Source organism: Oncorhynchus masou, chromosome 23, assembly GCF_036934945.1.
Source record: "Oncorhynchus masou masou isolate Uvic2021 chromosome 23, UVic_Omas_1.1, whole genome shotgun sequence".
NCBI lineage: Eukaryota > Metazoa > Chordata > Actinopteri > Salmoniformes > Salmonidae > Oncorhynchus > Oncorhynchus masou.
The window spans coordinates 1,807,052-1,831,450 of record NC_088234.1 but is presented as its reverse complement, the minus strand read 5'-3'; the positions used below and the strand labels follow the sequence as shown (position 1 = coordinate 1,831,450).

At 45.1% G+C, this 24,399-nt stretch overlaps 1 protein-coding gene across 1 annotated transcript; it reads left to right on the top strand.

Moving 5' to 3' along the window:
* Window positions 1-8,955: 8,955 nt before the first annotated feature.
* On the top strand, window positions 8,956-24,123 carry LOC135510160 (beta-enolase-like). Its single transcript, XM_064930945.1, has 11 exons — window positions 8,956-9,022; window positions 14,723-14,812; window positions 14,899-14,994; window positions 18,014-18,142; window positions 18,430-18,563; window positions 20,039-20,261; window positions 20,772-20,969; window positions 21,036-21,112; window positions 21,326-21,450; window positions 21,747-21,914; window positions 23,881-24,123. Exons 2-11 carry the CDS (start codon window positions 14,728-14,730, stop codon window positions 23,948-23,950), a joined length of 1,305 nt encoding a protein of 434 aa, XP_064787017.1. The 5' UTR covers window positions 8,956-9,022; window positions 14,723-14,727; the 3' UTR covers window positions 23,951-24,123.
* The last annotated feature ends 276 nt before the right edge of the window (window positions 24,124-24,399 follow it).

The window sequence follows — 24,399 nt, the reverse complement described above, 5'->3', positions numbered from 1 at the left end:
CGGATGGTGTCTGTCTTTTTTTAGAACTAGTGTCAGGATGGTGTCTGTCTTTATCTATAACTAGTGACATGATGGTGTCTGTCTTTATCCAGAACTAGTTTCAGGATGGTGTCTGTCTTTATCCAGAACTAGTGTCAGGATGGTGTCTGTCTTTATCCAGAACTAGTGTCAGGATTTGTCTTAAATCCAGAACTAGTGTCAGGATGGTGTCTGTCTTTATCTAGAACTAGTGTCAGGATGGGGTCTGTCTTTATCTAGAACTAGTGTCAGGATGGTGTCTGTCTTTATCCAAAACTAGTTTCAGGATGGTGTCTGTCTGTATCCAGAACTCGTGTCAGGATGGTGTCTGTCTTTATCCAGAACTAGTGTCAAGCTGGTGTCTGTCTTTATCCAGAACTAGTGTCAGGATGGTGTCTGTCTTTATGTAGAACTGGTGTCAGGATGGTGTCTGTCTTTATCCAGAACTAGTGTCAGGATGGTGTCTGTCTTTATCTAGAACTAGTGTCAGGATGGTGTCTGTCTTTATCTAGAACTAGTGTCAGGATGGTGTCTGTCTTTATCTAGAACTAGAGTCAGGATTTGTCTTAAATCCAGAACTAGTGTCAGGATGGTGTCTGTCTTTATCCAGAACTAGTGTCAAGCTGGTGTCTGTCTTTATCCAGAACTAGTGTCACGATGGTGTCTGTCTTTATCTAGAACTAGTGTCAGGATGGTGTCTGTCTTTATCTAGAACTAGTGTCAGGATGGTATCTGTCTTTATCCAGAACTAGTGTCAGGATGGTGTCTGTCTTTATCAAGAACTAGTGTCAGGATGGTGTCTGTCTTTATCCAGAACTAGTGTCAGGATGGTGTCTGTCTTTATCCAGAACTAGTGTCAGGATGGTGTCTGTCTTTATCTAGAACTAGTGTCAGGATGGTGTCTGTCTTTATCTATAACTAGTGACATGATGGTGTCTGTCTTTATCCAGAACTAGTGTCCGGATGGTGTCTGTCTTTTTTTTTAGAACTAGTGTCAGGATGGTGTCTGTCTTTATCTATAACTAGTGACATGATGGTGTCTGTCTTTATCCAGAACTAGTTTCAGGATGGTGTTTGTCTTTATCCAGAACTAGTGTCAGGATGGTGTCTGTCTTTATCCAGAACTAGTGTCAGGATTTGTCTTAAATCCAGAACTAGTGTCAGGATGGTGTCTGTCTTTATCTAGAACTAGTGTCAGGATGGGGTCTGTCTTTATCTAGAACTAGTGTCAGGATGGTGTCTGTCTTTATCCAAAACTAGTTTCAGGATGGTGTCTGTCTGTATCCAGAACTCGTGTCAGGATGGTGTCTGTCTTTATCCAGAACTAGTGTCAAGCTGGTGTCTGTCTTTATCCAGAACTAGTGTCAGGATGGTGTCTGTCTTTATGTAGAACTGGTGTCAGGATGGTGTCTGTCTTTATCCAGAACTAGTGTCAGGATTTGTCTTAAATCCAGAACTAGTGTCACGATGGTGTCTGTCTTTATCTAGAACTAGTGTCAGGATGGTGTCTGTCTTTATCCAGAACTAGTGCCAGGATGGTGTCTGTCTTTATCCAGAACTAGTGTCAGGATGGTGTCTGTCTTTATCCAGAACTAGTGTCAGGATGGTGTCTGTCTTTATCCAGAACTAGTGTCAGGATGGTGTCTGTCTTTATCCAGAACTAGTGTCAGGATGGTGTCTGTCTTTATCCAGAACTAGTGTCAGGATGGTGTCTGTCTTTATCCAGAACTAGTGTCAGGATTTGTCTTAAATCAAGAACTAGTGTCAGGATGGTGTCTGTCTTTATCTAGAACTAGTGTCAGGATGGTGTCTGTCTTTATCTAGAACTAGTGTCAGGATTTGTCTTAAATCCAGAACTAGTGTCAGGATAGTGTCTGTCTTTATCTAGAACTAGTGTCAGGATGGTATCTGTCTTTATCCAGAACTAGTGTCAGGATGGTGTCTGTCTTTATCCAGAACTAGTGTCAGGATGGTGTCTGTCTTTATCCAGAACTAGTGTCAGGATGGTGTCTGTCTTTATCCAGAACTAGTGTCAGGATGGTGTCTGTCTTTATCCAGAACTAGTGTCAGGATGGTGTCTGTCTTTATCCAGAACTAGTGTCAGGATTTGTCTTAAATCAAGAACTAGTGTCAGGATGGTGTCTGTCTTTATCTAGAACTAGTGTCAGGATGGTGTCTGTCTTTATCTAGAACTAGTGTCAGGATTTGTCTTAAATCCAGAACTAGTGTCAGGATAGTGTCTGTCTTTATCTAGAACTAGTGTCAGGATGGTATCTGTCTTTATCCAGAACTAGTGTCAGGATGGTGTCTGTCTTTATCCAGAACTAGTGTCAGGATGGTGTCTGTCTTTATCCAGAACTAGTGTCAGGATGGTGTCTGTCTTTATCTAGAACTAGTGTCAGGATGGTGTCTGTCTTTATCTATAACTAGTGACATGATGGTGTCTGTCTTTATCCAGAACTAGTGTCCGGATGGTGTCTGTCTTTATCCAGAACTAGTGTCAGGATGGTGTCTGTCTTTATCCAGAACTAGTGTCAGGATGGTGTCTGTCTTTATCCAGAACTAGTGTCAGGTTTTGTCTTAAATCCAGAACTAGTGTCAGGATGGTGTCTGTCTTTATCTAGAACTAGTGTCAGGATGGTGTCTGTCTTTATCTATAACTAGTGTCAGGATGGTGTCTGTCTTTATCCAGAACTAGTGTCAGGTTTTGTCTTAAATCCAGAACTAGTGTCAGGATGGTGTCTGTCTTTATCTAGAACTAGTGTCAGGATGGTGTCTGTCTTTATCTATAACTAGTGACATGATGGTGTCTGTCTTTATCCAGAACTAGTGTCAGGATGGTGTCTGTCTTTATCCAGAACTAGTGTCAGGATGGTGTCTGTCTTCATCCAAAACTAGAGTCAGGATTTGTCTTAAATCCAGAACTAGTGTCAGGATGGTGTCTGTCTTTATCCAGAACTAGTGTCAAGCTGGTGTCTGTCTTTATCCAGAACTCGTGTCACGATGGTGTCTGTCTTTATCTAGAAATAGTGTCAGGATGGTGTCTGTCTTTATCTAGAACTAGTGTCAGGATGGTGTCTGTCTTTATCTAGAACTAGTGTCAGGATGGTGTCTGTCTTTATCTATAACTAGTGACATGATGGTGTCTGTCTTTATCCAGAACTAGTGTCCGGATGGTGTCTGTCTTTTTTTTAGAACTAGTGTCAGGATGGGGTCTGTCTTTATCTAGAACTAGTGTCAGGATGGTGTCTGTCTTTATCCAAAACTAGTTTCAGGATGGTGTCTGTCTGTATCCAGAACTCGTGTCAGGATGGTGTCTGTCTTTATCCAGAACTAGTGTCAAGCTGGTGTCTGTCTTTATCCAGAACTAGTGTCAGGATGGTGTCTGTCTTTATGTAGAACTGGTGTCAGGATGGTGTCTGTCTTTATCCAGAACTAGTGTCAGGATGGTGTCTGTCTTTATCTAGAACTAGTGTCAGGATGGTGTCTGTCTTTATCTAGAACTAGTGTCAGGATGGTGTCTGTCTTTATCTAGAACTAGAGTCAGGATTTGTCTTAAATCCAGAACTAGTGTCAGGATGGTGTCTGTCTTTATCCAGAACTAGTGTCAAGCTGGTGTCTGTCTTTATCCAGAACTAGTGTCACGATGGTGTCTGTCTTTATCTAGAACTAGTGTCAGGATGGTGTCTGTCTTTATCTAGAACTAGTGTCAGGATGGTATCTGTCTTTATCCAGAACTAGTGTCAAGCTGGTGTCTGTCTTTATCCAGAACTAGTGTCAGGATGGTGTCTGTCTTTATGTAGAACTGGTGTCAGGATGGTGTCTGTCTTTATCCAGAACTAGTGTCAGGATTTGTCTTAAATCCAGAACTAGTGTCACGATGGTGTCTGTCTTTATCTAGAACTAGTGTCAGGATGGTGTCTGTCTTTATCTAGAACTAGTGTCAGGATGGTGTGTGTCTTTATCCAGAACTAGTGTCAGGATGGTGTCTGTCTTTATCCAGAACTAGTGTCAGGATGGTGTCTGTCTTTATCCAGAACTAGTGTCAGGATGGTGTCTGTCTTTATCCAGAACTAGTGTCAGGATGGTGTCTGTCTTTATCCAGAACTAGTGTCAGGATGGTGTCTGTCTTTATCCAGAACTAGTGTCAGGATGGTGTCTGTCTTTATCCAGAACTAGTGTCAGGATTTGTCTTAAATCCAGAACTAGTGTCAGGATGGTGTCTGTCTTTATCCAGAACTAGTGTCCGGATGGTGTCTGTCTTTATCCAGAACTAGTGTCAGGATGGTGTCTGTCTTTATCCAGAACTAGTGTCAGGATGGTGTCTGTCTTTTTTTTAGAACTAGTGTCAGGATGGTGTCTGTCTTTATCTAGAACTAGTGTCAGGATGGTGTCTATCTTTATCCAGAACTAGTGTCAGGATGGTGTCTGTCTTTATCCAGAACTAGTGTCAGGATGGTGTCTGTCTTTATCCAGAACTAGTGTCCGGATGGTGTCTGTCTTTTTTTTAGAACTAGTGTCAGGATGGTGTCTGTCTTTATCTAGAACTAATGTCAGGATGGTGTCTGTCTTTATCCAGAACTAGTGTCAGGATGGTGTCTGTCTTTATCCAGAACTAGTGTCAGGATTTGTCTTAAATCCAGAACTAGTGTCAGGATGGTGTCTGTCTTTATCTAGAACTAGTGTCAGGATCGTGTCTGTCTTTATCTATAACTAGTGACATGATGGTGTCTGTCTTTATCCAGAACTAGTGTCAGGATGGTGTCTGTCTTTATCTATAACTAGTGTCAGGATGGTGTCTGTCTTTATCCAGAACTAGTGTCAGGATGGTGTCTGTCTTTATCCAGAACTAGTGTCAGGATGGTGTCTGTCTTAAATCCAGAACTAGTGTCAGGATGGTGTCTGTCTTTATCCAAAACTAGTTTCAGGATGGTGTCTGTCTTTATCTAGAACTAGTGTCAGGATGGTGTCTGTCTTTATCCAGAACTAGTGTCAGGATGGTGTCTGTCTTTATCCAGAACTAGTGTCAGGATTTGTCTTAAATCCAGAACTAGTGTCAGGATGGTGTCTGTCTTTATCTAGAACTAGTTTCAGGATGGTGTCTGTCTTTATCCAGAACTAGTGTCAGGATGGTGTCTGTCTTTATCCAGAACTAGTGTCAGGATGGTGTCTGTCTTTATCCAGAACTAGTGTCAGGATTTGTCTTAAATCCAGAACTAGTGTCAGGATGGTGTCTGTCTTTATCTAGAACTAGTGACATGATGGTGTCTGTCTTTATCCAGAACTAGTGTCAGGATGGTGTCTGTCTTTATCCAGAACTAGTGTCAGGATGGTGTCCGTCTTTATCCAGAACTAGTGTCAGGATGGTGTCTGTCTTTATCCAGAACTAGTGTCAGGATGGTGTCTGTCTTTATCCAGAACTAGTGTCAGGATGGTGTCTGTCTTTATCTAGAACTAGTGTCAGGATGGTGTCTGTCTTTATCTATAACTAGTGACATGATGGTGTCTGTCTTAAATCCAGAACTAGTGTCAGGATGGTGTCTGTCTTTATCCAAAACTAGTTTCAGGATGGTGTCTGTCTTTATCCAGAACTAGTGTCAAGCTTGTGTCTGTCTTTATCCAGAACTAGTATCAGGATGGTGTCTGTCTTTATCCAGAACTAGTGTCAGGATGGTGTCTGTCTTTATCCAGAACTAGTGTCAGGATGGTGTCTGTCTTAAATCCAGAACTAGTGTCAGGATGGTGTCTGTCTTTATCCAAAACTAGTTTCAGGATGGTGTCTGTCTTTATCCAGAACTAGTTTCAGGATGGTGTCTGTCTTTATCCAGAACTAGTGTCAAGCTTGTGTCTGTCTTTATCCAGAACTAGTATCAGGATGGTGTCTGTCTTTATCCAGAACTAGTGTCAGGATGGTGTCTGTCTTTATGTAGAACTGGTGTCAGGATGGTGTCTGTCTTTATCCAGAACTAGTGACAGGATGGTGTCTGTCTTTATCCAGAACTAGTGACAGGATGGTGTCTGTATTTTTCCAGAACTAGTGACAGGATGGTGTCTGTCTTTATCCAGAACTAGTGTCAAAACGGTGTTTGTCCCTGGTGTCTCCCTGATTACAGAGGAGGGTAGGGTGACCCTGGTGTCTCCCTGATTACAGGGAGGGTAGGGTGACCCTGGTGTCTCCCTGGTTACAGAGGAGCGTGGGGTGTCCCTGGTGTCTCCCTGGTTACAGGGAGAGTGTGGTGTCCCTGGTGTCTCCCTGGTCACAGGGATGATAGGTTGTCCCTGGTGTCTCCCTGGTCACAGGGATGGTAGGATGACCCTGGTGTCTCCCTGGTCACAGGGATGGTAGGGTGTTCCTGGTGTCTCCCTGGTCACAGGGATGGTAGGGTGACCCTGGTGTCTCCCTGGTCACAGGGATGGTAGGGTGACCCTGGTGTCTCCCTGGTCACAGGGATGGTAGGGTGTCCCTGGTGTCTCCCTGGTCACAGGGATGGTAGGGTGTCCCTGGTGTCTCCCTGGTCACAGGGATGGTAGGGTGTCCCTGGTGTCTCCCTGGTCACAGGGATGGTAGGGTGACCCTGGTGTCTCCCTGGTCACAGGGATGGTAGGGTGACCCTGGTGTCTCCCTGGTCACAGGGATGGTAGGGTGTCCCTGGTGTCTCCCTGGTCACAGGGATGGTAGGGTGACCCTGGTGTCTCCCTGGTCACAGGGATGGTAGGGTAGGAGGGTTAAATATAGTTCTGTAGCCAGTAAAGGGTACAGTGAAAGGGTAGGGTGGGTGTCAGGACACTGGCCTTTAGCACACCGTGTGTGTGGTACAGTGAAATGGTAGGGTGGGTGTGTCGGGTCGCTGGCCTTTCGCTGCGAGTCCAGAGAGGCTCACATTTCACCTTCAGCTGAAACTTGACCTACAGACGGCCCTGGTGAGATAGGGATTGTCAGACATGGGGGGTATTGAATAAATTCATGAATATATACCCTGAGTGTACAAAACATGAACCCTTTACTAATATTTAGTGTACCGCCCCACTCCCTATGCCCTCAGATTTGTAGGGTCATGGATTCTATAAGGTGTTGAAATCGTTCCACATGGAAGCTGGCCCCATGTTGACTCCAATACTTCCCACTATTGTGTCAAGTTGTCTGGATGTCCTTTGGGTGGTGGACCATTGATACACACAGGAAACGGTTGAGTGTTACAAACCCAGCAGAGTTGCAGTTCTTGACACAAACCGGTGCACCTGGCACCTTCTATCCCACCCCGTTCAAAGGCACTTACATATTTTCTCAAGGCTTAAAAATCTGTCTTTAACCCGTCTCCTCCCCTTCATCTACACTGACTGAAGTGGATTTAACAAGTGGCATCAATAAGGGATCATAGATTTCACCTGGATTCACCTGGTCAGTCTGTCACGGAAAGAGCAGGTGTTCTTAATGTTTTGTTTACTCAGTGTAGTTATCGGATAATCCAGTGTGTATCACTACATTAGCTTTAAGGATTCAATCAAAGGTGCGTTGTTAACATATCAAGTGTAAGCTTAGTACACTGTTAAATAAACTACATTATCTCTCCCTGACTAGCTCAATGCACTTCATTATCACTACCACTACGCAACTAGTTCAGTACACTACATTATCACTACCAGACTAGTTCATTACACTACATTATCACCACCAGACTAGTTCAGTACACTACATTATCACTACCAGACTAGTTCATTACACTACATTATCACTACCAGACTAGTTCAGTACACTACATTATCACGATCACAACCAGACTAGTTCAGTACACTACCTTATCACTATCACAACCAGACTAGTTCAGTACACTACATTATCACTATCACAACCAGACACTGGTCATCTCTACTGCCTCTGATCTGGAGGACTCACTAAACAGAGAACATCCCTGGTCATCCTTACTGCCTCTGATCTGGAGGACTCACTAAACAGAGAACATCCCTGGTCATCCTTACTGCCTCTGATCTGGAGGACTCACTAAACAGAGAACATCCCTGGTCATCCTTACTGCCTCTGATCTGGAGGACTCACTAAACAGAGAACATCCCTGGTCATCCTTACTGCCTCTGATCTGGAGGACTCACTAAACAGAGAACATCCCTGGTCATCCTTACTGCCTCTGATCTGGAGGACTCACTAAACAGAGAACATCCCTGGTCATCTCTACTGCCTCTGATCTGGAGGACTCACTAAACAGAGAACATCCCTGGTCATCCTTACTGCCTCTGATCTGGAGGACTCACTAAACACAAATGTTTCGTCTGTAAATTATTGTCAAAGTGTTGGAGTGTGCCCCTGGCTATCTCTTAACATAAGTTAATGTGTTCCTAGTCACCCCACTGTTCTCTCTGGTCAGTTCATGTGTTCCTAGTCACCCCACTGTTCTCTCTGGTCAGTTCATGTGTTCCTAGTCACCCCACTGTTCTCTCTGGTCAGTTCATGTGTTCCTAGTCACCCCACTGTTCTCTCTGGTCAGTTCATGTGTTCCTAGTCACCCCACTGTTCTCTCTGGTCAGTTAATGTGTTCCTAGTCACCCCACTGTTCTCTCTGGTCAGTTCATGTGTTCCTAGTCACCCCACTGTTCTCTCTGGTCAGTTCATGTGTTCCTAGTCACCCCACTGTTCTCTCTGGTCAGTTCATGTGTTCCTAGTCACCCCACTGTTCTCTCTGGTCAGTTCATGTGTTCCTAGTCACCCCACTGTTCTCTCTGGTCAGTTCATGTGTTCCTAGTCACCCCACTGTTCTCTCTGGTCAGTTCATGTGTTCCTAGTCACCCCACTGTTCTCTCTGTTCAGTTCATGTGTTCCTAGACACGTGACCATACATTCAGTTTTTCCGTTTCTGATTGTGTCTGGTAATTTGTCTCTGGTCCCTAAGCCCTTATTGGGCAGCGGTCGCCACTGGTAGTCTATAAAAGTCAGACTGGAGAACAGAGTTACCACTTTCCAGAAGGACAGCCAGCCAGCCAGCCCTCCAATCAGGTACAGTCCAGTTTTTAAAAAACTGTTCTCTTCTTAAAACATTTAGTGTAATGTACACTTGGGAAAGCTCGTGTTGTGGTTATCAAGGAAACGAGGCAGTTGCTTTGGACTGTAGCCGAGACCTACGCACTTTGCTTATGTTCCATGTCTGACTACTTCATATATATATATATATAGTTCCATAGCTCTATGGATGTATGTATACATGGGCTACTGTATAAGTTCATCATAGCGTTTGGGAATAAGGAAACGGGAGCCTAATGTCTTACATATTGCAACTGTTAGCATCTACCTTTTTAAAACTGAACGTTTTTGACATATTCCCTACGAAAACCCTCTTATTCTTGTTTGTCGCCGACTTGACAGTATGACTACACTGGTTCATCGGCTGTACAAGCTGGAGCCTGAATAGCCCTTGATCACGACTCTCAGTTCCATTCGATCACACAGGTCATTGGACCAAGGCGTCGGCTGTTGGGGTGTTTCTGCTAAGAGCCCCCGACGCTCAATCTGAACACTGCAATACGGTGTTGGAAGCCCTTAATTTCTCTCTGATATGAAAGATCCCCCCCCCCACCCACCCCACCCACCCCACCCACAAAAAGGTTAAATGGCTCCATACCTTGAAAGGATCAGTGTTCCCACATGGTCATATCGCCATGTTACGCCGCATGTTTACGGACAACAGAAGGAGAGGAGCCCACCTGCACCAATCAGAGCCTTCAGGAAGTATTCATACCCTTTGACCTTTTCCACCTTTTGTTGTTAGGCCCGAATTCAAAATGGATAAAAAACATGCTCCATAGCTTATGGGTCTGTAACTGCTACAGTGTAGTTTAGTAGGATGGAGGCTGTATGGGTCTGTAACTGCTACAGTGTAGTTTAGTAGGATGGAGGCTCCATAGCCTATAGATCTGTAACTGCTACAGTGTAGTTTAGTAGGATGGAGGCTCCATAGCCTATAGATCTGTAACTACTACAGTGTAGTTTAGTAGGATGGAGGCTGTATGGATCTGTAACTGCTACAGTGTAGTTTGGTAGGATGGAGGCTGTATGGATCTGTAACTACTACAGTGTAGTTTAGTAGGATGAAGGCTGTATGGATCTGTAACTGCTACAGTGTAGTTTGGTAGGATGGAGGCTGTATGGATCTGTAACTACTACAGTGTAGTTTAGTAGGATGGAGGCTGTATGGATCTGTAACTGCTACAGTGTAGTTTAGTAGGATGGAGGCTGTATGGATCTGTAACTGCTACAGTGTAGTTTAGTAGGATGGAGGCTGTATGGATCTGTAACTACTACAGTGTAGTTTAGTAGGATGGGAAGCTGACCCATGTTGACTCCAACACTTCCCACTGTTGTCAAGTTGTCTGGATGTCCTTTGGGTGGTGGACCATTGATACACACAGGAAACGGTTGAGTGTTACAAACCCAGCAGAGTTGCAGTTCTTGACACAAACCGGTGCACCTGGCACCTTCTATCCTACCCCGTTCAAAGGCACTTACATACGTTGTCTTGCTCATTCACCCTCTGAATGGCACACATACACAATCCAGGTCTCAATTGTCTCAAGGCTTACAAATCCTGTCTCCTCCCCTTCATCTACACAATTTGAAGTGGATTTAACAGGTGACATCAATAAGGGATCTTAATTTTGACCTGGATTCACTCATGGAAAGAGTAGGTGTTCATAATGTTTTGTATGACCAGTGTCTAGAATGAGTTCCCCCCCGGCCAGATAAGGAGAGTCACGGAGCAGACAGACTCCCGGACTGCGAGACCAACTCAAAGACCACTTGTCCTCTATCAACTAGCTAATGTCATTCATTAATGTCATTCAAATGTCATGAATGTTGTGTGAGCGGTGTATTAATAACCCACTGCGGTCCGTACTGTAATACCGCCTCAGACCCTGACCGCTAGTGAAAGGTCAAACTAAAAGGGGAAGGGTCAATGAGGCTCTACAACGCTTCACACACACATTGCACACATTAACTGCTAACCACACACTAGCTACATGCAGAACACACTAACACACTGTACACACAACATACTGTACGCAGTACACACTGACACACTGTACACACAACATACTGTACGCAGTACACACTAACACACAACATACTGTACGCAGTACACACTAACACACTGTACACACAACATACTGTATGCAGTACACACTAACACACTGTACACACAACATACTGTACGCAGTACACACTGACACACTGACACACAACATACTGTACGCAGTACACACTGATACACTGTACACACAACATACTGTATGCAGTACACACTGACACACTGACACACAACATACTGTACGCAGTACACACTGACACACTGACACACAACATACTGTACACACTGACACACTGTACACACAACATACTGTACCCAGTACACACTGACACACTGACACACAACATACTGTACGCAGTACACACTGACACACTGACACACAACATACTGTACGCAGTACACACTGACACACAACATACTGTATGCAGTACACACTGTACACACAACATACTGTACGCAGTACACACTGACACACTGACACACAACATACTGTATGCAGTACACACTGACACACTGTACACACAACATACTGTACGCAGTACACACTGACACACAACATACTGTATGCAGTACACACTGACACACAACATACTGTACGCAGTACACACTGACACACTGACACACAACATACTGTATGCAGTACACACTGACACACTGTACACACAACATACTGTATGCAGTACACACTGACACACTGTACACACAACATACTGTACGCAGTACACACTGACACACTGTACACACAACATACTGTACGCAGTACACACTGACACACTGACACACAACATACTGTATGCAGTACACACTGACACACAACATGCTGTACGCAGTACACACTGACACACTGTACACACAACATACTGTACGCAGTACACACTGACACACTGTACACACAACATGCTGTACGCAGTACACACTGACACACTGTACACACAACATGCTGTACGCAGTACACACTGACACACTGTACACACAACATACTGTATGCAGTACACACTGACACACAACATGCTGTACGCAGTACACACTGACACACTGTACACACAACATACTGTACGCAGTACACACTGACACACTGACACACAACATACTGTATGCAGTACACACTGACACACTGACACACAACATACTGTACACACTGACACACTGTACACACAACATACTGTATGCAGTACACACTGACACACTGACACACAACATACTGTACACACTGACACACTGTACACACAACATACTGTACGCAGTACACACTCACACACAACATACTGTACGCAGTACACACTGACACACAACATACTGTACGCAGTACACACTAACACACAACATACTGTACGCAGTACACACTGACACACAACATACTGTACGCAGTACACACTAACACACAACATACTGTACGCAGTACACACTGACACACAACATACTGTACGCAGTACACACTGACACACTGACACACAACATACTGTACGCAGTACACACTGACACACAACATACTGTACGCAGTACACACTGACACACAACATACTGTACGCAGTACACACTGACACACAACATACTGTACGCAGTACACACTGACACACAACATACTGTACGCAGTACACACTGACACACAACATACTGTACGCAGTACACACTAACACACAACATACTGTACGCAGTACACACTGACACACTGACACACAACATACTGTACGCAGTACACACTGTACACACAACATACTGTACGCAGTACACACTGACACACAACATACTGTACGCAGTACACACTGACACACTGACACACAACATACTGTACGCAGTACACACTGACACACAACATACTGTACGCAGTACACACTGACACACAACATACTGTACGCAGTACACACTGACACACAACATACTGTATGCAGTACACACTGACACACAACATACTGTACGCAGTACACACTGACACACAACATACTGTACGCAGTACACACTGACACACAACATACTGTACGCAGTACACACTAACACACAACATACTGTACGCAGTACACACTGTACACACAACATACTGTACGCAGTACACACTGTACACACAACATACTGTACGCAGTACACACTGTACACACAACATACTGTACCCAGTACACACTAACACACAACATACTGTACGCAGTACACACTGACACACTGACACACTGTACACACAACATACTGTACGCAGTACACACTGACACACTGACACACTATACGCAGCACGTATACATTTCACAGCATCTTGTGTTTATTAATAGCAGTCTTTAGAGCATTCAGGACATCGCTGTACACCCCCCTGCTCTGCTCTTGGGGGAGCCCTTCACACAGCTGCACTCCAGGCCGAGTGACCGTGTGGAGACAGCTTAGTGTCCAGCTCAGATTTAATAGGCCGAGGCAGGCAGGTCGAGGCAGGCAGGCCGAGAAAGTGGTGGTGGTAGGTTCTGCAGGGGGAGCAGCTAAATATTCTAGTATATCTCTCTCTAAACCGTGATCTGAATGTCCTGGCCTGCCGTTGGTCAGCTGTGACCTCACTGCTCTCTGATAGGCTGGCTGGGTGTGAGATGCATAGAGGAGGACCTACAGTGTGGGGAGAGGGACTACACTGAGAACATGAAGCTACAACAGACTGCCTACCTCAGGTCACACCATAGAGAATGATGGAGGCCTCTAGTGGCCGAAATGAAGTTTTAGCATTAGCAGCGTCATTGCCATTTTAAAGTAGTCAAATGTGTGGGGATTCCTATGGGTTGTTGCCTCAATGGTGCTGCCAATGCTGTCAGACACTATAACATGACAGATATCCAGATGAGTCCTGTATCTCCATACTAAACACTGTAGTGTTCAGACTACAGAACAGATTGCTAGGAGACGCTGACCTGTATTCTGATTGGCTCAGAGCAAACAGAAAACTGAAGTTCTAAATGTTTTCTCACTACCTCTAGTCAGGATGTCTATCACTAAGATCCATGCCTCTCTCTCCACCCCCTCCTCTCTAGTCGGGATGTCTATCACTAAGATCCATGCCTCTCTCTCTAGTCAGGATGTCTATCACTAAGATCCATGCCTCTCTCTCTAGTCAGGATGTCTATCACTAAGATCCATGCCTCTCTCTCTAGTCAGGATGTCTATCACTAAGATCCATGCCTCTCTCTCTAGTCAGGATGTCTATCACTAAGATCCATGCTCTCTCTCTAGTCTGGATGTCTATCACTAAGATCCATGCCTCTCTCTCTAGTCAGGATGTCTATCACTAAGATCCATGCCTCTCTCTCTAGTCAGGATGTCTATCACTAAGATCCATGCCTCTCTCTCTAGTCAGGATGTCTATCATTAAGATCCATGCCTCTCTCTCTAGTCAGGATGTCTAAGATCATTAGTCAGGATGTCTATCATGATCCATGCCTCTCTCTCTAGTCAGGATGTCTATCACTAAGATCCATGCCTCTCTCTCTAGTCAGGATGTCTATCACTAAGATCCATGCCTCTCTCTCTAGTCAGGATGTCTATCACTAAGATCCATGCCTCTCTCTCTAGTCAGGATGTCTATCACTAAGATCCATGCCTCTCTCTCTAGTCAGGATGTCTATCACTAAGATCCATGCCTCTCTCTCTAGTCAGGATGTCTATCATTAAGATCCATGCCCGAGAGATCCTCGACTCCAGAGGAAATCCCACTGTGGAGGTGGACCTCTACACTGCCAAAGGTGCACAGTGTTTACATACAAACATACTGTACCACAATGTTGTCCACCGACCTAGCAGTCTAACCTCTCTCTCTCTGTGTGTTCAGGCCGTTTCAGGGCAGCCGTGCCCAGCGGTGCCTCTACCGGTGTCCATGAGGCTCTGGAGCTGAGAGATGGAGACAAGTCTCGCTACCTGGGAAAAGGTGAGTCCGATCCATAGAGGTGGATAGATGGTGCACTTGGCCCAAAGCTTGTTTTAGCATGGGCAGGGACATTGAGGACTTTCATCATTTTGAAGTAGTCAGATAGGTAGCCTAGCGTTTAAGAATGTTAGGCCAGTAACCGAAAGGTTGGTGGTTCAAATCCCGAGCCGGCAGTTACTGCTGTTACTGCTGTTACTACTGTTGCTGTTGCTGCTGTTACTACTGTTGCTGCTGCTGTTACTACTGTTGTTGCTGTTACTACTGATGCTGTTACTACTGTTGTTGCTGTTGTTACTACTGTTGTTGCTGCTGTTGCTGCTGTTACTACTGTTGTTGCTGCTGTTACTACTGTTGTTGCTGTTACTACTGTTGCTGTTACTACTGTTGTTGCTGCTGTTACTACTGTTGTTGCTGCTGTTACTGCTGTTGTTGCTGTTGTTACTACTGTTGCTGCTGCTGTTACTACTGTTGTTGCTGCTGTTACTACTGTTGTTGCTGCTGTTACTACTGTTGTTGCTGCTGTTACTACTGTTGTTGCTGCTGTTACTGCTGTTACCACTGTTGCTGCTGCTGTTACTACTGTTGTTGCTGCTGTTACTACTGTTGTTGCTGCTGTTACTACTGTTGTTGCTGCTGTTACTACTGTTGTTGCTGTTACTACTGTTGTTGTTGCTGTTACTACTGTTGTTGCTGCTGTTACTACTGTTGTTGCTGCTGTTACTACTGTTGCTGCTGTTACTACTGTTGCTGCTGTTACTACTGTTGCTGCTGTTACTACTGTTGTTGCTGCTGTTACTACTGTTGTTGCTGTTACTACTGTTGCTGTTACTAGTGTTGTTGCTGCTGTTACTACTGTTGCTGCTGTTACTACTGTTGTTGCTGCTGTTACTACTGTTGTTGCTGCTGTTACTATTTTTGTTGCTGCTGTTACTACTGTTACTGCTGTTACTACTGTTGTTGCTGCTGTTACTACTGTTGTTGCTGCTGTTACTACTGTTGCTGCTATTACTACTGTTGTTGCTGATGTTACTACTGTTGTTGCTGCTGTTACTGCTGCTGTTGCTGCAGTTACTACTGTTGTTGTTGCTGTTGTTGCTGTTGCTGCTGCTGTTACTACTGTTGCTGCTGCTGTTACTACTGTTGCTGCTGCTGTTACTACTGTTGTTGCTGCTGTTACTACTGTTGCTGCTGCTGTTACTACTGTTGCTGCTGCTGTTACTGCTGTTGTTGTTGCTGTTACTACTGTTGCTGCTGCTGTTACTACTGTTGCTGCTGCTGTTACTGCTGTTGTTGCTGCTGTTACTACTGTTACTACTGTTGTTACTACTGTTGCTGCTGTTACTACTGTTGCTGCTGTTACTACTGTTGCTGCTGCTGTTACTACTGTTGTTGCTGCTGTTACTACTGTTGTTGCTGCTGTTACTACTGTTGTTGCTGTTACTACTGTTGTTGTTGCTGTTACTACTGTTGTTGCTGCTGTTACTACTGTTGTTGCTGCTGTTACTACTGTTACTGCTGTTACTACTGTTGCTGGGGTTACTGCTGTCGTTGCTGCTGTTACTACTGTTGCTGCTGTTACTACTGTTGTTGCTGCTGTTACTACTGTTGTTGCTGCTGTTACTACTGTTGCTGGGGTTACTGCTGTCGTTGCTGCTGTTACTACTGTTGTTGCTGTTACTACTGTTGCTGCTGCTGTTACTGCTGTTGCTGCTGTTACTACTGTTGTTGCTGTTACTACTGTTGTTGCTGTTACTACTGTTGTTGCTGTTACTACTGTTGTTGCTGCTGTTACTACTGTTGTTGCTGCTGTTACTACTGTTGTTGCTGCTGTTACTACTGTTGCTGCTGCTGTTACTACTGTTGCTGCTGCTGTTACTACTGTTGCTGCTTCTGTTACTACTGTTGCTGTTACTACTGTTGTTGCTGCTGTTGCTGCTGTTACTACTGTTGTTGCTGTTACTACTGTTGCTGCTGCTGTTACCACTGTTGTTGCTGCTGTTACTACTGTTGCTGCTGTTACTACAGTTGTTGCTGTTACTACTGTTGTTGCTGTTACTACTGTTGTTGCTGTTACTACTGTTGCTGCTGTTACTACAGTTGTTGCTGTTACTACTGTTGTTGCTGTTACTACTGCTGCTGCTGTTACTACTGTTGTTGTTGCTGTTACTACTGTTGTTGCTGCTGTTACTACTGTTGTTGCTGCTGTTGCTGCTGTTACTACTGTTGTTGCTGTTACTACTGTTGTTGTTGCTGTTACTACTGTTGTTGCTGCTGTTACTACTGTTGTTGCTGTTACTACTGTTGTTGCTGTTACTACTGTTGTTGCTGTTACTACTGTTGTTGCTGTTACTACTGTTGTTGCTGTTACTACTGTTGTTGCTGTTACTACTGTTGTTGCTGTTACTACTGTTGCTGTTACTACTGTTGCTGTTACTACTGTTGCTGTTACTACGGTTGTTGCTGTTACTACTGTTGTTGCTGCTGTTACTACTGTTGTTGCTGTTACTACTGTTGTTGCTGCTGTTACTACTGTTGCTGCTGTTACTACTGTTGTTGCTGTTACTACTGTTGTTGCTGCTGTTACTACTGTTGTTGCTGCTGTTACTACTGTTGCTGCTGTTGCTTCTACTGCTGTCGCTGCTGTTGCTGCTACTGTTGTCGCTGCTGTTGCTACTGTTGCTTCTACTGCTGCTTCTACTGCTGTTGCTTCTGCTGCTGCTGAGCTAGTCACTACTACTACCAAGGGGGCTGCCTTACTACTACTGTTACTAGTACTACAACCTTCCCTGCTAAGAGTATAGTTACTCCAGCACATTAGGTGGTACCTTTTTCCATTTATTTATGAACTGCCAATATGCATAGAAATTGACTACTTTAAAATGGAGCTGCTGTCACAGTTGAGACCATTGTATAGAAAGGAGATCTCCAGTGTCTCTGTGATCGTTAGGTCTGGTCTGACAGTGTTGTGTTCCATGAAGGCCCCTCTCTAAATATCAAATCATTCTTACTATCTCTAAAGGTACCGTTAAGGCAGTGGATCATGTGAACAAGGACATCGCCGCCAAACTGATTGAGCAGAAGTTCAGCGTTGTTGACCAGGAGAAGATTGACAAATTCATGCTGGAGTTGGACGGAACGGAGAACAAATGTACGTCGCTCATCCTCTTATTTCCTTTGAATCCTTTAATTCATTTGAATCCTTTAATTCACTTGATTCCTTTAATTCACTTGATTCCTTTAATTCACTTGATTCCTTTAATTCACTTGATTCCTTTAATTCACTTGATTCCTTTAATTCACTTGATTAACATTGAAAGTTAGATCACTTCCTACTAAGTCATCTCTGGGTAATATGTCCATGCTCCCTTGAATAAGCTGCAATATACTTTACAACTGGAGGAGAGAGAATCACTGTTTAAATCTCTTGGCTTGTAGCTAAGTTTGGAGCCAATGCCATCTTGGGCGTGTCTCTGGCGGTCTGCAAGGCAGGAGCAGCAGAGAAGGGAGTGCCCCTGTACCGACACATCGCTGACCTGGCCGGACACAAGGACGTCATCCTGCCCTGCCCCGTGAGTACAGGTTTAACCTTTAACCCTGACCCCTGACCCATCATCATACCTATATAATATAACCAGGACATCACCCTGCCCCATGAGTACAGATTTAACCCTGACCCATCATCTACCTACACTACATGACCAAAAGTATGTGGACACCTGCTTGTCCAACATCTCATTCCAAAATCATGGCCATTAATATGGAGTTGGTCCCCCTTTGCTGCTATAACAGCCTCCACTATTCTGGGAAGGCTTTCCACTAGATGTTGGAACATTGATGTGGGGGCTAGATTCCATTCAGCGACAAGAGCATTAGTGAGGTCGGGTACTGATGTTGGGCGATTAGGCCTGGCTCACAGTCGGCGTTCCAATTCATCTCAAAGGTGTTCGATGGAGTTGAGGTCAGGCTTTACACCACTCCAGCCAACGCTTGGCATTGAGCATGGTGGTCTTAGGCTTGTGTGCGGCTGCTCGGCCACGGAAACCCATTTCATGAAGCTCCCGACGAACAGTTCTTGTGTTGACGTTGCATCCAGAGGCAGTTTGGAACTCTGAGGTACATTTTTCAACCGAGGACAGACTATTTCTACGCGCTTCAGCACTCGGCGGCCCTGTTCTGAGCTTGTGTGGCCTACCACTTTGCTGCTCGGCCGTTGTTGCTCCGAGACGTTTCCACTTCACAATAACAGCACTTACAGTTGACCGGGGCAGCTCCAGAAGGGCAGAAATTTGAGGAACTGATTTGTTTGAAAGGTGGCATCCTATGACGGTGCCGCGTTAAGTCAGAGCTCTTCGGTAAGGCCATTCTACTGCCAATGTTTGTCTATGGAGATTGCATGGCGGTGTGCTCAATTTTATACACCTGTCAGCAACGGTGTGTCTGAAATAGAACCCACTGATTGTAAGGGTGTCAACATACTTCTGCGTTTATTTATATTCATATACACAGGAAGTATTCGACAGGAAGTGTGTAAAAAAAACACACAAAAAAAAAGTCAAACCATGACTTTCCACATTTTGCTTCGTTGCAGCCCAAAAAATATCCTCAATCAATAGCCCATAATGAAAAAAACAAACAACAAAAACCTATTTACGTAAGTATTCAGACCATTTGCCTTGAGACTCAATGTAGCTCCTGTTTCCATTGATCATCCTTGAGATGTTTCTACAACTTGATTGGAGTCCACTTGTGGTAAATTCAATTGATTAGACATGATTTGGAAAGGCACACCTGTCCATATAAGGTCCCACAGTTGACAGTGCATGTCAGAGCAAAAACCAAGCCATGAGGTCGAAGGAATTGTCTGCAGAGTTCCGAGACGACAGGATTGTGTTGAGACGCAGATCTGGGAAATGGCACCAAAACATGTCTGCAGAGAATACCGAAAACCAAGCCGTGAGGTCGAGTGAGTGTGTAAAGGGTGGCTACTTTGAAGAATCTCAAATATAAACAAGCTCTAACTTCTTCTACACCTCCCTCTCTCCAGGCCTTCAACGTGATCAACGGTGGTAGCCATGCTGGTAACAAGCTGGCCATGCAGGAGTTCATGATCCTGCCCATCGGAGCGTCCAACTTCCACGAGGCCATGAGGATCGGAGCTGAGGTTTACCACAACCTGAAGAACGTGATCAAGGCCAAGTACGGAAAGGATGCCACCAACGTAGGAGACGAGGGCGGCTTCGCACCCAACATCCTGGAGAACAATGAGGGTAAGAGTTTATAGGGCACCCTGTAGGAGCTGCACCACAGGGACTCTTACTATAGGGCACCCTGGAGGAGCTGCACCACAGGGACTATTACTATAGGACCCCCTTGTGGAGCTGCACCACAGGGACTATTACTATAGGGCACCCTGGAGGAGCTGGAGATAGATAAATCTCCTTGTATATTTGTAGAAGTTTGACTGGACAGGAGTGTAGAAGAGCCCAGTTCAAACCCCTTTCTCAGTGTTGGTAGATGTGCCAGAGTCTGGTCGAGTGGTACGTCTATGTATATCTATAGTGCTCCCTGGTGGAGATGCGTCACAGGGACAACAACTATAGGGCCCCCTGGTGGAGATGCGTCACAGGGACAACAACTATAGGGCCCACTGATGGAGATGCGTCACAGGGACTACAACTATAGAGTCCCCTGGTGGAGCTACGCCACAGGGACTGTCCCTAAGGGTCTTAGGGCCCCCTGGTGCATGGTACTTTTAAAACCCTTCCTTCTCCCTCCAGCTCTGGAGCTCCTGAAGTCAGCCATTGAGAAGGCCGGCTACCCAGATAAGATCATCATCGGCATGGACGTGGCCGCCTCTGAGTTCTACAAGGCAGGAAAGTACGACCTGGACTTCAAGTCACCTGACGACCCTGCCAGGTACATCACCGGGGATCAGCTGGGAGATCTGTACAAGAGCTTCATCAAGGGATATCCCGGTACGTAGAGAAACACACACACTGTATATACACCCTTCCCCTCTAAGTCCTCTCCTCTTCCTCCAGTCCAGTCCATTGAGGATCCCTTCGACCAGGATGATTGGGCTGCATGGTCAAAGTTCACCGCCGCCGTCGACATCCAGGTGGGTCCAGTTTGTTTAGTTCACTGTATCTCTACCGATGCCTGGGGGGTCTGACCCTCGGCCTGGGGGGTCTGACCCTCGGCCTGTGGGTTCTGACCCTCGGCCTGTGGGGTCTGACCCTCGGCCTGGGGGGTCTGACCATCGGCCTGGGGGCTCTGACCCTCTGTTAGTTACTGTGATGTTAACCTGTATAATCTGTATGTTATTCTCCAGGTGGTGGGAGATGATCTGACCGTGACCAACCCCAAGCGTATCCAGCAGGCTGTGGAGAAGAAGGCCTGTAACTGCCTGCTCCTCAAGGTCAACCAGATCGGCTCCGTCACAGAGTCCATCAAAGCGTAAGTATTGGTCCCCCTTGCAGAGCTGCATCACAGGGACTAGGCTACAGGGGCCCCCTAGCAGAGCTGCTCCACAGGGGCTAGGCTACAGGGGCCCCCTAGCAGAGCTGCTCCACAGGGGCTATATTACAGGACCTGGGATGTATTCACTAGGAACCACACTGAAGCAAACAGGCCGTTACGGGGAGGGACCTAAATTAGTCAAATAACAAACACTTATTTTTTCCCGTTGCTACAGTTTTGATAGTGTGCGTTAATGAATACACCCCTGACCATCTCTTCTCGGTGAATAACAGGTGTAAACTGGCCCAGTCTAACGGATGGGGTGTGATGGTGTCTCATCGCTCCGGAGAGACAGAGGATACTTTCATCGCTGACCTGGTGGTCGGACTCTGCACTGGACAGATCAAGACTGGGGCCCCCTGTAGATCAGAACGTCTGGCCAAATACAACCAGCTGATGAGGTTAGTTATAATGACCCCTACAGGAATAAATTAGCTACTGCACCCTGACTCAGTTAATATACTGGAGCCTTATGGTAGACTGACCCCTACAGGAATACACTAGTTACTGCACCCTGACTCAGTTAATATATATATATAGTGTTATGTTAGACTGCCTCGGTTAATATATGGTAGACTGACAGACATAACACTGATAGGAGCCAGATGTCTCACATGATGTATACAGGGCATTCAGGTTTTCCACATTCCGTTACGTTAGACTTATTCTAAAACCAATTAAATTGTTTTTTCCCTCAACAATCCACACACAGGTGTTTAGAAAATTTTGCAAATGTATTAAAAATAAACAAACAATACCTTATTTACACAAGTATTCAGACTCTTTGCTATGAGACTCGAAATGGAGCTCAGGTGCATCCTGTTTCCATTGATCATCCTTGAGATGTTTCTATAACTTGATTGGAGTCCACCTGTGGTAAATTCAATTGATTGGACATGATTTTGAAAGGCACACACCTGTCTATATAAGGTCCGACAGTAGACAGATTATGTCAGAGCAAAAACCATCATTCTTAAATGGAAGAAGTTTGGAACCACCAAGACTCTTCCTAGAGCTGGCCGTCCGGCCAAACTGAGCTTTCAGGGGAGAAGGGCCTTGGTCAGGGAGGTGATCAAGAACCCGATGGTCACTCTGACTGAGCTCCTGAGTTCCTCTGTGGAAATGGTTGTCCTTCTGGAAGGTTCTCCCATCTCTGCAGCACTGTTTTTTTAGTCAATACTATGGGGTATTATGATGTCACTATGGGCTATTGTGATGTCATTATGGGGTATTGTGTGTCGCTTGATGAGGGGGCGGGGGGAACAAATCTAATCAATTTTAGAATAAGGCTGTAACGCAACAAAGTGGTAAGTCGAGGGGTCTGAATATTTTCAGAATGCCCTGTATATCTGAAGAATCAGTTTAGAACTTCCACTCCAAATATGGTGATTAGAGGAAGTCCAGTGGCAGGAAGTGGGAGAAGGAGGAAGTGGGAAGTGGGAGAAGGAGGAAGATGTAGCTAGTTGAAAATTGCAAAAAAAAAATCTCATCAATTAAACATTCAGTCTCAATACAGTTTTCTGTTCTCAAAACTACAATCGTTACGGACAGAGTGCACTAAGTTTTATTGACTTGACCCTTTGCCAAAGTTTTAAAAAATTGTGTTGAGGAGTGCAATGGCAAATTGCATTGTTGTACCCGAACTTCACAGAGAAGACGTTCCCTGACGGAAATATGCAAATGAATGCAGAAAGTAAACCCAATTTAGAATGCAACATTTTCCTCATTGAAAAGCCTTAAAGAGAATAGGAATTTCAGTTTACTTCCTGAATGGAAATAACCCTGACGACAGCTACTGTACCCTGACCAATACAACCAGACTAGGTGGCCCCACAATGGAGTTGGATCTCTGTCCATTCGTACGTTAATATGGAAGTTAGTCACGCGCCGTATCTCAGTTTACTTCCTGAATGGAAATAACCCTGACGACAGCTACTGTACCCTGACCAATACAACCAGACTAGGTGGCCCCACAATGGAGTTGGATCTCTGTCCATTCGTACGTTAATATGGAAGTTAGTCACGCGCCGTATCTCAGGCACCACAGGGCCAATTTTGACTTGGGTGACTGGTGCGTCTTGCCATAGAGACCCAGCTAATTACACTGATTGGCACAAGGGGGCGCTAAACTAAAACTGACATTTCCGAACTTTGAAGTCCCGCTTAAGCTTCAATTGTTGTCAATGTGCTGCATCGTTTGTGGGGGACGACATGTTTACTGCTTGTTTCCAGATTGAACGTATTCCTGATCAAGATGGATACTTTTTTCTTGTCATTTTGTTAGGATGCCAATGGCCATTTTAGAGATTCTCTATGATTCCATGACTGAAACTGTGACCTCTAATCCCTAACCTTTAACCCTTCCAGGATTGAGGAGGAGCTTGGAGACAAGGCAAAGTTCGCCGGCAAGGACTACCGCCACCCCAAGATCAACTAAACCCTGACCTCTGACCTGAACTACGCCTTTCTTTTTCCTTCCATCACAGCTGACTGTCTACCCTCTTGGGGTCAGGGGTCAAGTTTTTTAATCTTCGACCTCCGACCCTCTCCCATCACAAGCAGCTTTTTTGACGTAATGTGAGAAATAAAACAAATAAAAAATGTAAAGTTCTCCTGTTCTGATTGGTTGTTTATGGTGACTTTCTATTAAGGATTTACCCTGGTGTTTTACCCGAAAGGCTTTTCTTTTTTCATCTACGCGGACTGGCATCCGTGTCTCACTGGGCCAGAGGACCTACCCTGAGTTGGAGCCAAAGCCCAGCTTGCATTTACATAACAAACGCGAACTGTGAACTTTATCACCATCTCACAAAGCAACTACATTTACATCGGATTTATTTAGCAAACACTCTTATCAACAGCAACTTACTGAACGTCAAGTTGTCT

Coding starts and splice junctions, on each gene's coding strand:
- LOC135510160 (XM_064930945.1), top strand. CDS start 14,728: ATGTCTATCATTAAGATCCATGCCCGAGAGATCCTCGACTCCAGAGGA. Junction 14,995..18,013: donor GTCTCGCTACCTGGGAAAAG/GTGAGTCCGATC, acceptor CTATCTCTAAAG/GTACCGTTAAGGCAGTGGAT. Junction 18,564..20,038: donor ACGTCATCCTGCCCTGCCCC/GTGAGTACAGGT, acceptor CCCTCTCTCCAG/GCCTTCAACGTGATCAACGG.